This window comes from Thamnophis sirtalis, unplaced genomic scaffold, assembly GCF_051295495.1.
Source record: "Thamnophis sirtalis isolate CommonGarterSnake01/CBP01778 unplaced genomic scaffold, rThaSir2_p1.2 scaffold_4, whole genome shotgun sequence".
In the NCBI taxonomy this organism is placed as follows: domain Eukaryota; kingdom Metazoa; phylum Chordata; class Lepidosauria; order Squamata; family Natricidae; genus Thamnophis; species Thamnophis sirtalis.
Window position 1 is genome coordinate 74,074,325 of NW_028261384.1, and position 15,475 is coordinate 74,089,799.

The 15,475-nt window shown below is 48.4% G+C and overlaps 1 protein-coding gene across 1 annotated transcript; it reads left to right on the top strand.

The window, feature by feature from the left end:
- The first annotated feature begins 185 nt into the window (after window positions 1–185).
- On the top strand, window positions 186–1,852 carry MRPL32 (mitochondrial ribosomal protein L32). Its single transcript, XM_087713120.1, has 3 exons — window positions 186–325; window positions 972–1,153; window positions 1,338–1,852. The coding sequence occupies exons 1-3, from the start codon at window positions 229–231 to the stop codon at window positions 1,590–1,592; spliced, it is 534 nt and encodes a 177-aa protein (XP_087569246.1). The 5' UTR covers window positions 186–228; the 3' UTR covers window positions 1,593–1,852.
- Window positions 1,853–15,475: the final 13,623 nt, after the last annotated feature.

The following is a 15,475-nucleotide window of genomic DNA, read 5'->3' on the forward strand; positions in this document are numbered from 1 at the left end:
GGTGAATCTGCGAGAAGGGCTACAGGTGCTCTCAGGGGTAGCCTTTGGTGCAGTTTGAAAGTCAAAACTCGAACAACGAGAACGGTAGTTCACCAAAGACGTGTGACAGTGACATGACGATGCGGGTGGTTTGAATCGGTTTCCCAGGATTCCTTGCGGTGGCCACCACCCGGATTTCGTAGAAAACCTGTGGGCGGAGCCACGAGAGGTCCCGGGAAAGGAAGGAGTATGGCGGCTGTGTTGGTGTTCTCATCCCCTTTCCCCAAACTCCGTCGTCTTCTCCAAACCTGTTGGGGACAACTTGGCGGCCACGCGGGACCATGGGGTAAGGTTTCTAAGGTGCTGTCCATCACGATAGCCCTCAGGAGCTCAGTGGGAAATTTCCACTCGTTGAAAGTGCTCAATCCAAGGAGGGAATTGAAGGCTTTTTTAGAAAACCTGGGCAAGTCTCTCAGCCCCAAGAAGCAGGCAAAGACAAGCAGTTCCTGAAATTTTGACAAGAAAACTGCAAGGAATAGTCCAGGCAGTCGCCAGGAGTCAAAAATTGACTTGACGGCAGACAAAAAGATGAGGAACAAGAGACGATTTCTCTCTTTTTTTTAAAATCAATTGAATATGAGATATACACACACTTTAGATACCTAGCCCTGTGCATTTCACTATATACATATTTATTCAGAAGTAATTTCATTTGTTTTCAGGGCTACCTAATTCCTTTTAAGTGTTTAAAATTACTGTCATGGTTAATAAACCTTATGTTAATATATTTTTAATTGTTCAATAAATGTGTTGAAGTTCCCTGCGGATGGGCTCCAGTACCAATCCAGCTTCAGATGTTTTGGTTTAAAATCTAAATGCTAGTCACTTCAGAATGAATCCCATTAAAAAGGTGTTACTATTCCATATTTAATTTAAACTATTTTAAATAGACTAAGATATGGCACTATTTGAATTAATATCTTTTCTTTAAGCTCCTGCTTTAGCAATACCAGCTCCAGATTCTTTATTCAATCCTGTGGAAGAGAAAACCGAGTATTTTGAAAACCCCAGCTTTTTAGACAGCATACTTTGGATGCCAGCTCCAAAGTCCAGGCGGACAATTGAAGTTAATCGTTGCAGACGAAGGAATTCTGGCCATCTTATAAAAATAAAGGTAATTTGTTAAATTTCCCTGTGCAGAATATTGGACTTTGTTTCCCTTGCATTGCTTTTATATGTTTCGTTCTTCCCTATCAATAGGAGTAAGTTGCAAGCAAGTTCAGAAATATAATTGAACATTTGTTTCATAGTGGGTTTACTGTGAATGTCTCTCACCTTAAGACTGTTTTTTCTTTTAGAGAAACATAGATATTTGTCCTGAATGTGGCAACCTGAAAGAGAAGCATGTTCTTTGTGGCTATTGTTATGAAAAGGTTAAACTGGAAACCTATGCCATAAAAAATCAAATTAGATTATCGGAAAATGGACCACATAAGGCTCCCATTGTAGAAAGTGTTGTGCTCTATACAGGAGAAAAACCCAGAAATGAAGATGAAGACAAGCGAATTATCGAAAGAAACAGGAAACGTCCATCTTGGTTCACACTGGACTAAACAGACATTGCAATGGAATGATTGATTCCCTTATACAAATCCTACTTTGGATAATATACATCCAGAAGATTGCACTGTACTTTATACACTGCACTGTACTTTATGGGGAATTGGCTGTTAACTAGTGATGACATAACCTTATAGTAACCTTTGGTAAATAACTTGTCGTTTGCAGAAGTAACGTGTAACTGCATACAAAGATGTATGTTATTTCAATATGAATTTAAAATGCGTTTGCAATTAAAGCATATTCAATTTCATGAGTCCTCTATTGTTTCATTTTGTGGGCAATTTTTCAAGCTGTGGAGAATATTGTGATAAACCTCATTTGCAGCAAGTTTTCCAACTTAAGTAAAACTCCACATCGCTTGGTGTAAGGAGTATGCCTGAGCAGGGCTGGGGGGGTGAGATGGTGCCTTTTCCCCTTTTCTTTTTCTTTCCCTCTTTGTTTTTTTCTTCCCCTCTTTCCTTATTTTTTCCCCTTGCTTTCTTCCCCTTTCCTTATTTTTCTCAAAAAGCCTCCTTTTTGCTAGTAGTTTGTAGCCACTTTGAGAACAAACCAGGTTAAGTTTATCCAATGCTTGCATTTTGTGGGTGCATCCAGGCAACAATACAGCAAAACTGTCAAAATGATAGCTGTGATAGTTGATCAGAGCTCTCTTTTTTATGTGCAACAGGTTTAATATTTAGGAACAGGTAAATTATTTGCTTTTCTATGAATACACAATCCTTAAAAGGGCTCTTCTGTAGAGAACCTGCCATGGTCCAATTTAGACTAGAAATATAATAGCAAAGGAAAATATTTCCCCCCACTATGCTTTGTCCTGTTTCGCTACTGGAACTGGCTGTTTGCAACACACAAGGATGGAATACTTTCCTAAGAGCTCACAATTCAAGAATACCAGTGTACACACATTTGCTAATGCTAATCTAATGCGCCTTTCGTTAAGTGCACATGAGGTATCTCAAGGTGGGGAAAGCCATGGGGCCCTAGTGATAGAACAGGCTCTCAAGGCCTCCCCAGCCCACTAAAATACTTCATGCTTTTCCTTCCCTTCCTGCCACACGACTCAAGTTGCAAAGATCTGTCTCCTCTCTGCCGTAGTTTCTTTGCCTTTGAGAGAGAGGAGAGAGTTGGTTGGAAATGCTTTTTGCTCCAAGAATGTGTGCTCTTCCGTGCCATAATATTGCGCAGGTTCAGGCACCCATTCTGTTCCGACACAGTTCTCAAACACAACAAGCATGCCTTTTTTCAACTAAATGTTGTCCCACAGTGTCTGTCTGCATTAAAATGGGGTGTTTGCGTGCAAATGAGCACATGGAAATGGAGTGATCTTTGAGGGCAATCCCGCTGTTTCTCTGCTTTCTTCAGCTTGGATGGAGCCCGGGCACCTGACATAAGAGCTGTGCACCTCAGCCACAGATGGCATTGTTCCCTGCACCCTCCCTTGGATCAGACCTACGGGGATGCCCTGAGGCCAGTGAGCAACCACCCATCTGCCTTGACCCTGCCCCCTGGGGGTACGCATAGAGGGCAGTGAGCAGGTAGAGGCTGGCATCCTGGGTGAAAGGGAGGCATGCAGAAAGCAGTCAGTCTGTGGGAGAGGACAATTGCCAGGGATACGAGACTCCGCACCAGTCCACACACCCAGTGGGTGGTAGGGCAGCCCCACAGATCTAAGGCTGACCGCTTTCCGGCCTGGATGGCCCCCACCAGGCTATAGATCAGTGCCCAGTTGGGCTGGGCTGGGCCAAGGCACCACAGGCCTGTCCTTCACTGTTTCCAGGGCAGCACCGTGGGCCAGATCTAACATCCCTGATTTAGACTGATCACTGAGCAAGGGGATCCCCTCTCAGAGTGGTGTCCAGCTAACTATTCCAGACTGTCACAGTTCTGACTCAAAATGGTGGTCACATACCAGATCTAATATTCTTATTGAAGCAATGTTGACATAATGGTGATTTGACCTGTCATGGTCAAATCACGCCCTGATAGCTCCAAGACCATTTTATACCTACCCCTTCCAGGGAGGTTGGGAGAGGGCAGCCATTAGCATGATCATCCCTGGTGCCTCACTGAGCCAAATGGATTCCAGGAGAATCTGGGTGATATTCTGCGCATGTGCGGGCTTGGAATGGCGACCAAGCTTTTTCGCTCCGCTCAAATCCGACGAAGAAGCGCTGGGAAGCCTTCCAAACGGACCACAAAATCTTCCGATAGGGTCCCTGGGGATGTCTGAGATCTGGGGGACCCGAAGACACCAGATAGCTGGGGGGATTACCACTCCCGGATGACCCCAGTCCACGCAATATTCAGCAGCTTCTGAACCACCAGGGCTGCTTGATGGTGGCGGCGCGCTGGCGATGGTGGCGTTCTCTGCCGTTTCTTGGCGCCTGCGATGCCTCCTGACGCTGCCCGCCAGACCTGGTGAACCCTTGGGGACTTCTTTGGATGACCACCGCCCCGGAGGGGGGGTAAACGATCTGGGTAGCTGCCGATATGGCGTGAAGTGGGCAGTTGGCTGTGTTCACAGTCGCCATGCTCCTTTTGGATGCCCCCTGCCCCCCTCTCTGTTTGGCTCGGCTTTCTCAGCAGCGTGGCCTCCTCCTTTTTCCATTTTCTGCATGGCTGGATTTTTCCTCTTGGCAAACTTCTTCTTCAGCCCACCATCGCTGTTGTGCACCCCCCCTGCCTGACATCTGGCTCCCTTTTAGCCTGGCTCCTGAATACCTAGCCTCCTCCAACTGCAACCCTAGGGCCCCTGGACTTGCTGTTTCAGCCCCGGTTGCTTCGCTCATAGCCACCCGCCACTGCCCCTGGAATACCATCTCGGATAACACTCGTTTAATTCATTATATTACGGTGCCTTGGACTTTGGAACGAGTGGGGGTATTCACAGCGAGCAGGAGGGCCCTCTGCCACCCCTCAGCCCCCCCGGACTCTTGGACCCTCCCAGGCCTATAGGAGAGGGGGAAAACAAGATACCCCCCTTTATACCATCTATGTTTTCTTTATGGACCGTTGTTGGCCTTCCTTTGAATTACACCTTGATCTGGAGGGTGTGAGACTGCGAAGCTGTCACGTGTTAAAATCCGGCGTTTATGCCCTCCCTCCCTCCATCTATAACCACCTCACCCAACACGGACTTTGGACCTTTGGCCTTGGGTACCTTTTCAGGACTCAGAGGAAGGGAGAGGGGCGGAGCAGCTCTCCCTCCTCTCTCCGCAACACTGACTATCTTGAACTGCACTAGTGCAGTGCTCCGCAAATTTTATGTATGAGGTGTGAATGGTGTGCTTGTGCGATGTCTACCCACTTTTTTTAAAATCCCATTATTGTTGTATTTTTTGTCTTTTAATTGACTTACATGGGGATCGTATGGATGAGTGGTTGTGTATGTATGAGAGGATTGGGAATACAGCCTGGTGCCTCCTCCACTGAGTGCTATTGCAGAAATGGTAGGGGGCCCAGGCCTACCTCCCGTCCTAGAATGACTGATATAAATTGCCTGCCGGAAGGAGTGGAGGCTGTGAGAGGGGAAATGGGGTCTACGGGTATAGGGGTGGGCCGGAGCATTACGGTCACTATGGGGAGAGGCAGGTACGATGGGAACTTCAGGGCTAGCCATTACCGGGGAAGGGGGGTTCGCTACGTCACAGAGATCCCTCCTTCCGGCCCTGTTAGTTCCACTCCAGGGCCAGATGGCGAGAGTTGTCAGGGCCCTGGTCTCAGGCTGTTGTTGCTAAATGCCAGGTCTGTGGTTCACAAAGCTCCCCTCGTCCGGGACCTAATTTTAGACGAGGGGGCAGACCTGGGATTAGATTAGATTAGATTGCTTTTATTTATAGGCCGCCCTTTTCCCTGAGGGGACTCAGGGCGGCTTACAACCTATAGGGAGGGGATACACATAATGACATATACAGACAATACATAATTAAAAATAGAAGCAACATTCATTCATCATTCGGGTGGGGACGGATCACAATCTTTAACCCCAGGCCTGGCGGGATAGCCAGATCTTAAGGGCTGTGCGGAAGGTCTGGAGGGTGGTGAGGGTACGAATCTCCACGGGGAGGTCGTTCCAAAGGGTCGGAGCTACTACTGAAAAGGCTCTCCTCCGCGTAGTTGCCAGTTGGCACTGGCTGGCCGATGAAACTCAGAGGAGGCCTAATCTGTGTGATCTAATCGGTCATGAGGAGGTAATTGGCAGGAGGCGGTCTCTCAAGTACCCAGATCCACTACCATGAAGGGCTTTATGGGTGGTAAGTAGCACCTTGAAGCGCACCCGGAGATCAACAGGTAGCCAGCGCAGCTCGCGGAGGATAGGTGTTATGTGGGCGAATCGAGGAGCACCCACAATCACTCGCGCGGCCGCATTCTGGACTAGCTGAAGTCGCCGGATGCTCTTCAAGGGCAGCCCCATGTAGAGCACGTTGCAGTATTCCAGCCTAGAGGTCACAAGGGCACGGGTGACTGTTGTGAGAGCCTCCCTGTTCAGGTAGGGTCGCAACTGGCGCACCAGGCGAACCTGGGCAAATGCCCCCCTGGTCACAGCCGACAGATGGTGATCGAAGGTCAGCTGTGGGTCCAGGAGGACTCCCAAGTTGCGAACCCTCTCTGAGGGGTATAATATTTGGCCCCCCAGCCTGAGTGATGGAACACTAGCCAAATTGTTGGGAGGGAAACACAACAGCCACTCGGTCTTCTCCGGGTTGAGTACAAGCTTGTTAGTCCTCATCCAGTCCCTAATGGCTTCAAGACCCCGGTTCATCACGTCCACCGCTTCATTGAGTTGGCACGGGGCGGACAAATACAACTGCGTATCGTCCGCGTATTGGTGGTATCTTATCCCGTGCCTCCGAATGATCTCGCCCAGCGGTTTCATGTAGATGTTAAATAGTAGGGGGGACAGGACCGACCCCTGCGGCACCCCATATGTTAGGGGCCTAGGGGTCGATCTCTGCCCCCCAATCGACACCGATTGCGACCTGTCCGAGAGGTAGGAGGAGAACCACTGCAAAACAGTGCCTTCCACCCCCACCTCCTGCAGTCGTCGCAGAAGGATACCATGGTCGATGGTATCGAAAGCCGCCGAGAGGTCAAGGAGAACCAAGATGGAGGCATGGCCTCCATCCCTGGCTCTCCAGAGATCATCGGTCAATGCGACCAAAGCGGTTTCTGTGCTGTAACCAGGCCTGAAGCCGGACTGGAATGGGTCAAGGTAACTTGCTTCCTCCAAGGACCGCTGAAGCTGGGAGGCCACCAGGATGTATTACTGAAACCTGGCTGGGCCCAGAGGGAGGAGTCCCCCTCACTGAAATGTGCCCAGAAGGATTTCAGGTGCTTCATCAGCTGCGACCCCAGAGAAGGGGTGAGGGAGTGGCTGTCATCATCCGAGGGTCATTAGTTCCTCGTAGAATCTCTGCTCCGGAGCTTCTCGGGTGTGAGTCCCTGTTCATGAAGTTGGACCTTGGGGGTCAAGAGGGCTTGCTGTTAATGTACCTACCTCCCAACAGCATTGCAACAGCCCTCCCCTTGCTCCTTGAGTCAGTAGCCGAGCTGGTGGTAGAGTTCCCCAGGCTTATGGTGCTGGGGGATTTCAACCTGCCTACCCTCGGCGAACACTCTGATGAGGCGCAGGAGTTCATGGCTTCCATGACAGCCATGGACTTGACTCAAGTAATTCGGGGCCCGACTCACTCAGCGGGTCACACACTTGACCTCGTATTCCTCTCGGAGCAGTGGAGGCATGATCTAGATTTGAGGCGTATTAAGATCTTGCCCTTGTCATAGTCTGATCACTTCCTACTGAGGTTCCGCCCCAGATGCCTGATGGGATTTCAGACGGCGCTTGGAGAAATACCTGATGCTCTTGTCCACAGTCCGGTGGAGTCCTTAGTCACTGCCTGGAATACAGCGGCGATGGGGGCTCTAAACTGGATTGCGCCTTTGCGACCTCTCCGAGGTAGCGGATCCAGAAGAGCTCCTTGGTTCACCGAGGTACTCCGGGAGATGAAGCGCCAAAAGAGACGCCTAGAGCGTCGCTCGAGGGCCAGTAAATCTGAGTCAGACCAAGCACTGATGGGAGCCTATATCAGAGCCTATCTTGTGGCAATACGGGCAGCGAAATGTTCACATTTCGCCACTCTTATTGCATCCACTGAATCGCGCCCAGCCACCTTGTTTAGGATAACCCGTTCCTTCCTGAAAGGGAGGGACGCGGATGAACCTTTACAAGGTAGAGCTGAGGAATTTGTTCAGTATTTAACGGATAAAGTCGCTAGGATTTGGACAGACCTGGACTCCAGTTGCACGGTACCAGCCGAGGTACCGGGGGAAGGTCTTGAGCGGAGCTTATGGAGCGAATTTCAACTTGTCGCTCCTGAGGAAGTGGACAAGGCCATGGAAGCGGTGAGTGCCTCCACCTGTATACTGGACCCATGCCCCTCCTGGCTGGTCTTGACCAGCAGGGAGGTGACACGTGGCTGGATCCAGATGATAGTTAAGACCTCTCTCCGGGAAGGATCCTTCCCGCTCCTAAAGGATGCGGTGGTGAGACCCCTCCTGAAGAAACCGTCTCTGGACCCAGCCATTTTGAGCAACTATCGTCCAATCTCCAACCTCCCCTTTGTAGGGAAGGTTGTTGAGAAAGTGGTGGTCTCTCAACTCCGACGGTCCTAGGATGAAGCCGATTATCTGGATCCCTTTCAGTCTGGTTTCAGGCCTGGTTACAGCACGGAAACTGCTTTGGTTGCACTGATCGATGATCTCTGGCGAGCCAGGGATAGGGGTTACTCCTCTATCCTAGTGCTCCTTGACCTCTCAGCGGCCTTCAATATCATCGACCATAGTATCCTTCTGCAACGGTTACGGGAGGTGGGAATGGGAGGCACCGTCCTACGGTGGTTCTCCTCCTACCTCTCGGACAGGTCGTAGTCGGTGTTGGTCGGAGGGCAGAGGTCGACCCCTAGGCCCCTCAACTATGGGGTGCCGCAGGGATCGGTCCTGTCCCCCCTCCTATTTAACATCTACATGAAGCCCCTGGGTGAGATCATACGACGGCACGGGATTAAATACCACCAATATGCGGATGACACTCAATTGTATCTGTCCACCCCGGGCCAACTCAGTGAAGCAATAGAAGTGATTGTGCCAGTGCCTGGAGGCTGTTAGGGTCTGGATGGGAGCGAACAAGCTTGCACTCAATCCTGACAAGACCGAGTGGCTATTGATGCTCCCTCCCAAAAATGGTCCAGCTATTCCATCCCTTAGCCTGGGGGGTGAAACCATATGCCCCTTAGAGAGGGTTCGCAACTTGGGAGTCCTCCTGGATCCACAGCTGACGTTAGAACATCATTTGTCAGCTGTGACCAGGGGGACCTTTGCCCAGGTCCGCCTAGTGCACCAATTGCGACCCTACCTGGACTGGGAGGCCCTTCGGATAGTCACTCACGCCCTCGTGACCTCAAGACTGGATTACTGTAACACGCTCTACATGAGGCTGCCCTTGAAGAGTGTCTGAAGACTTCAGTTAGTCCAGAACGCAGCCACGCGATTGTGGGTGCACCTAGGTACACCCACGTTACACCTATCCTCCACAAGCTGCACTGGCTGCCCATTGGTCTCCGGACACGCTTCAAGGTGCTAGTCTTTACTTATAAAGCCCTTCATGGCATCGGACCTGGGTACCTGAGAGATCGCCTCCTGCCAATTACCTCCCAAAGAACGATTCGGTCGCACAGACTAGGCCTTCTCCGGATCCCATCTGCCAGCCAATGTCGACTGGTGACCCTCCGGGGGAGAGCTTCTCTGTTGCAGCTCCGGCCCTCTGGAATGAGCTCCCCGTGAAGATCCAGACCCTTACGACCCTCCAGGCCTTCCGTAAAGCCACTAAGTCCTGGCTGCTCCGGCAGGCCGGGGGCTGTTGAAGTATCCAGCCCCACGGTAACTATGAATGTTGTTGTATTTTAAATTGTTGTTTGTCTTATTTATTCCCTTTCCCCTTTTTATTGTAAGCCGCCTGGAGTCCTCCGGGAGTGGACGGCATACAAGACTAATAAACATACAAACATATCATGAAGGATTTATTACATAGTCCTGCCAAAATCTTAGTGACAGCCTGGAACAAAAGGACAGCTGAGACTTTGGACAGGATTGTGCCTATGTAACTTATCGCAACCCTTCATTCCCAATGAGTTCTGAAATGGATTAAGAGATGTCCAGGGTGCCATTTATGGAAAACAAAGGATGACTGACTAGACACATCTTAGAACTGCTAATCTCATGACTAAAATGATGAAAGAATATTTATTTATTTATATGATTTTTCTGTTCTTATTGCATGCACATGGTGCCACTCACCGACTGTGATGTCTCCTGTGGACGATGAGTCCACCACTTCCTTAGAGGCCTCGAGGGAGCATGTTCCTGGCACTTCAGGAATTACTGACCTGAACCGCCAGCAGAACAGGCCTCGGCTGGGGAGAGTTTGCAGGTTAGTGAGGAAGAGGGAGAGGAGATGCCTGACAGAGTGAATGCCAGAGTATGGAGGGCAGAGAGGCAGAGGTCTGCCAGATTGCTGAGAAAAAGTCCCTGCCTATCTTGATGGGCTGCACAGGGAGCTATTTAGCATGGCAGGCAGAGGGAGGAATTGCTGGAGGCAATGTGTGTGGGTCGTGGCCAGATGTTTGTTTGTGAGACACTGTAATAATTTAGTTTAAGTTGCCGAGAGAGGGTTCACGTTTTCGACCATTTGAACAGTTGTTATCTATTTGATGAAATAATTGGCCATTGCCTTGAAGTTTAGTTTCATCTAAGCTTGTTTGTGGCTGGCTTTGCTTGGAAATGACCCTCTGAACTCCTGTCTTCTGCTGTTCCTGTGAATTTTACTTGTAAAACTTAAACTCTGATCATTGGAATGGCTGACAAACCTAATGTATTTTGCCTTTGTCCTTGCTGTACTTGCCCCTCCCCTACTCACCCACCAGCCCTGGATCATATTGCTGTGAAAAATATCCTGAAAGGCTGTTTTTAATGTGTTTTAAAGTGTTTCTAAAGACTTTTAAACCACTACTTTACAAGCCGGCAGCAGCCCCTCCTCTACTCACCCACTGATCCTGAATCATGTGCACTGGTGAGATCACCCCTGAGTCAGCTGGTCCTCCCCAGCACCCTTCGGCCTTACCTTTGGCAGCAGCAGTGTGATCAGAAGTGCAGTTCAACTGGTGAAATAACTAACACTGCAGCTGGAGTGGATGCTCGCTGCAAGGTAAGGCCGACAATGAGGGGTGGGGCAAGGAGTGGGGCTGAATCCCACCACTCCACAGACTGTATACTTTGCATTGGAGGGCCGTATCCAGTGCCCAGGACCCATAGTTTCAGAATTGGTGAATTAGACATACCCAGTTCCTGCAACTGTTCTTCATATGTTTTAGCCTCCAGTCTCCTAATCATCTTTGTTGCTCTTCTCTGTACTTTCTTTTTTTAAAAAAAGTCTTTATTGGTTATACATTTTTTTAATAAGACATACAAATACAGCTTTAAACATACAAACCCTCCCCTCCCCCCCGACAGTTGTTCACAGCCCAACATTTTTTTTCTTCCTCATTGTTTAGTTTCTAACCAGCATCTTCTTGTTACAAAATTCAGGGATCTATTACAATACCCACGTTCATTTTTAGTTCCCATTGTTAACAACTGCTATTTAACTTTCCCAGTTTTAAGTCCCTGCTGTTCTCTTTGTCGCCCATATATACCATAGGTTCCAGCTAAGATAATGTTCCGTTTCTCCTTTGTCCCTCAACCAACCCATCATTCTGTCTATTTCTGCACACTCATAAATCTTAATTATGGCATCTTCTGATGGTATGGTAGTAGATTTCCAAAATTGTGCATAGGTTATTCTTGCGGCCACAATTATATGTAGGCTCAAATGACATTCAGATTTACTCATGTTTTCTGGTTTTATGCTTAGTAAAGTCTCGGGTTTCCATTCCATACTTGCCCCAGTAACCTCTCTTAGCCAGTTTTGAATCCTTCTCCAGTATTTCGTGGTCTCAATACAGGACCACCAAATATGGTAGAATGTGCCATTCCTTTTTCCACATTTCCAACACAGTGGAAATAACCCAGGAAACATTTTGCCTAACCTCGTTGGGGGAAAGTGCCATCTATAAACCATCTTGTATATATTTTCTTTAAACGCTGTAGATATCGTAAGTTTAATAGTCTTACTCCATAGATCCCACCATTTACCCATTTCAATCTCATAGCCAAAATTTCTCTCCCATGCTATTAGAAGGCTTTTATCCATCTCTTCTTTAACATCTTGACAGGCCAAAAACTGATAGATCTTCGACAACATTTTCTTATCTCTGCCAAACAAAATCTTATCCAACTCCTGAAGGTTTGGGTAGATCCCAAACCATTCCTTATCGCTTTTAAACCTATTTCTAATCTGTTCCCACCATTCCAGATTCCTGCCCTGCTGCTCTAATTCCATCTTTGTTTTCATGTTGCCATCTTCTGTCATAATGTCTTTATATATTATGTTTCTTGCCCAATTAAATACACTGGGATGTGTTAAGGCCTCCAATGGTGCCAACCAACACGGAACCCTAAGATAGTACTTTTTCCTCATCTTTTCCCACACCCCCATCAAAATCTTCCGAATATAATGTCCCATGAAGTACCTATGGGGCAGGGACGTGCAGTTACTAGAGGCAGGGGAGGCGGGGCCTCACCAGTCTCCTGAGGGAAAGGAATAATTTTAAATAATTTTTTTTAAATAATTAAAGCCAGGGTAGTTGCTACCAGATTCAAAGTCACAGTGGCTTGGTGTCTGCTCTCAGTGTTAACTATGGGAGGAGGCCAGAGAAGTCGGAGCCTCTTTTGCCTAAGGAATTGTTCGCCTTTTAAAACTTAAGGCGGAGTTAACAAGCGAACACTTTCATATGCAAAAGAGGCACTGATTCTCCCGCCTCCTGATCAGGAAGCAGTGAATCATGCCTTAGGAGCTTACGTTGATCACGCTTACGTTGGCCAGACAAGAGGAGAGTTGAGAGAGTTTCCACAGCTGGAAAAGGTGGATCAGACGGAGGGAGGGGGGGTTCAAATTTATTGTAATTTAATTTGTAATTTGTAATTTAATAAAAAATTTAATTTTTTATTGTGAGGTTTGTGTGTGTGTTTTTTTTTTCTTTCTTCACAGCGGTGGGGTCGGAGGAGGCAGGGGGGCGAGGCAGCGGAGCACAGAAGCGGCAGGGACGTTCTCGCCACTGTGTTTCAACAGGCCTGGCGTCTCACATTTATGTCCGCCATAAACGCGAGACACCTGGCCTGTTGGACACAGTGGTGGTGGGGGGAGGAATTGGCTGGGTGGGCTGGCTGGCTGGGGAGGGGAGACCCCTTTAAAGCCCAGCACCGAGCGGGGAGGAGGTGGAGAGCGGTGAGTCCAGGCAGGGAGCAGGTCGGGTGGGGGTGGGTGGGCTGGCTGCAGGCTGGGGCAGCAGGATTGTTCGTATGAGGAGGTGGCGGGGGCAAGGCGGTGGAACGCGACGGCGGCGAGAAGCATCTCAGATGGAGCCGGGACACCCGAAAGGCAAGCCGGAACTTAAAGGCATGCCGAAGTTCCAGCTTGCCTTCCGGGTGTCCCGGCTCCATCTGAAATGCTTCTCACCGCCGTCGCGCTCCACCGCCTTGCCCCCCCCCCTGCCTCCTCATACATACAATCTTGATGCCCCGGCCTGCAGCCAGCCCAGCACCGAGCAGGGACGAGGAGGAGGAGGAGGAGGAGGAGGAGGAGGAGGAGGAGGAGGAGGAGGAGACCGGTGAGTCCAGGCAGGGAGCAGGTCGGGTGAGGGGTGGGTGGGCTGGCTGCAGGATTGTTCATCGGAGGAGGCGGGGGGCAAGGCAGTGGAGCGCAACGGTGGCGAGAAGCAACACCCCCGCCACTGTGTCCGACAGGCGTCTCGCATTTATGTCCGCCATAAATGCGAGACGCCTGTCGGACACAGTGCCGGGGACGTTGCTTCTTGCCGCTGCTGCAGTCTTGCCTCACCAACGGTAACCGTCACTGCACGTCACTGCTATGGGGGTATCTCTTTCTTGCCAGAGGGAGGCATGCCATTCCTGTGGGAGGTCATGTCCCTCTATAGCAAATAAGCGCCTTCTACCCAATCCTTCACCCATGTCATAATTGCTGCACTATAATACGCTTCCCAGTTGGGTACTCCGAAGCCTCCCAGTTCTTCATGTTTTTGCAACATTTGGGCTTTAATTCGCTCTGCACTCTTTCTATAGAATTTATAAACCCCCAAAAGTTCAAACATTTGTTTATTTGTTTGTTTTAAAAGCTTTGTACGATATATTTTTGGAGAAGATCAGGGCTCCCATTCAAGTTGTATTGCACCACATCAAAGAGAGATAATTGTTATGATCTCTGCAAATAAGATCTTAATAAACATAAAGAATGCTTCTTAAGAATTAACAAAGGACTAGTTTCTTGGTTTGTTTGCTTCATATATCACATGTTTGAGAGAATTTTTTACAAGGGTATAATGGAGAAAGATACCTGATTATAGTATAGTGTAGTGTTGGGATGAATGACAATGACAGAAAAAACCTGAAAACCTGAAAAGAGTATCAAGAGACAAGGAGGAATAAGCTAGCTGAAGTATAAGAAACCAACAAGTAGTCCTCGACATACAACAATTCATTTATTGGCCATTAAAAGTTACAAAGGGCATTGAAAAAGTGACCTAAGACAGCTTTTTAAATTTACAACTATTGCAGCAACTCCATGGTCATGTGATCAAGAGGCTTGGCAATAGATTTATATTTATGACAGTTGCAATGTACTGAGTCATGTGATCCCCTTTAGCAACCTTCTGACAAGCAAAGTCAATAGGAAAGCCAGATTCACTTAACAACCATATTATTAACTTAATAAATGCAATGATTCACTTAACAACTATGGCAGGGAAGGTAGTAAAATGGAGCTAAACTCAACATTTCTCTTAGCAACAGAAATTTTGGGCTGAATTGGATTGTACCTTGAGCTACCTGTACCCCAAATCTGTGGATACTTTATTAAACATGAAAAAACTCTCTAAAGCAGAGGTTGTCTTCCCAGTTGGTTCCTGTTCAGTGACTCCTGTTGCTGTCTGGAAAATCCCAGGAGAGCGCCCAAGTTGTGGATTCATTGTCTAGTTTGGAAATAAACAATCACCAGCCAAGACTTCCAAGAGAAAACAATGGTAATTTTATTCTTCACTTCACTTTGTAAAGTGGGTGGACCACTCACACGCAGGTACAGTGGACACATCCTAAATCAGTGATTCTTAACCTGGGTTTGATCGAACACCAGGGGTTCGGTGAGTCAGTCTCGTGGGTTTGGCGGAGGTCAAGACACACACCCGACTCATATGATTCGTGATGACATGCCCCGCTTGTCCATCATTGGCTGCAGGTGATAATGCCACATCGCTTGGTCTATCTGTGCTGCAGGGAATTTGGTGCGCCTAGTAGTTGAATTGTAACTGTCGCGATGGTACGTCGTGTGATTTCTTTCTTAATATTTTAATCCCTTCATACTAACTATGTCGAGCAAAAAAAGAAAGTGGTCGGCCGAATATGTACAATATGGATTCACATGTATAACGGAACGTGATGGGAGTCAGCGTCCTAACTGCATGATTTGCAATGCCAAGTTGAGCAATTCTAGTCTAGCACCGGCAAAACTAAGAGAACACTTCCTTAAGCTGCATGGAAAATACAAGAACACAACGCTTGCTGAATTCAAGGTGAAGAGAGCTAGAGTCGATGAAAAGGCTACTCTGCCTGTTCTCAGCTTTGTACCCACCAACAAACCGATCCTCACAGC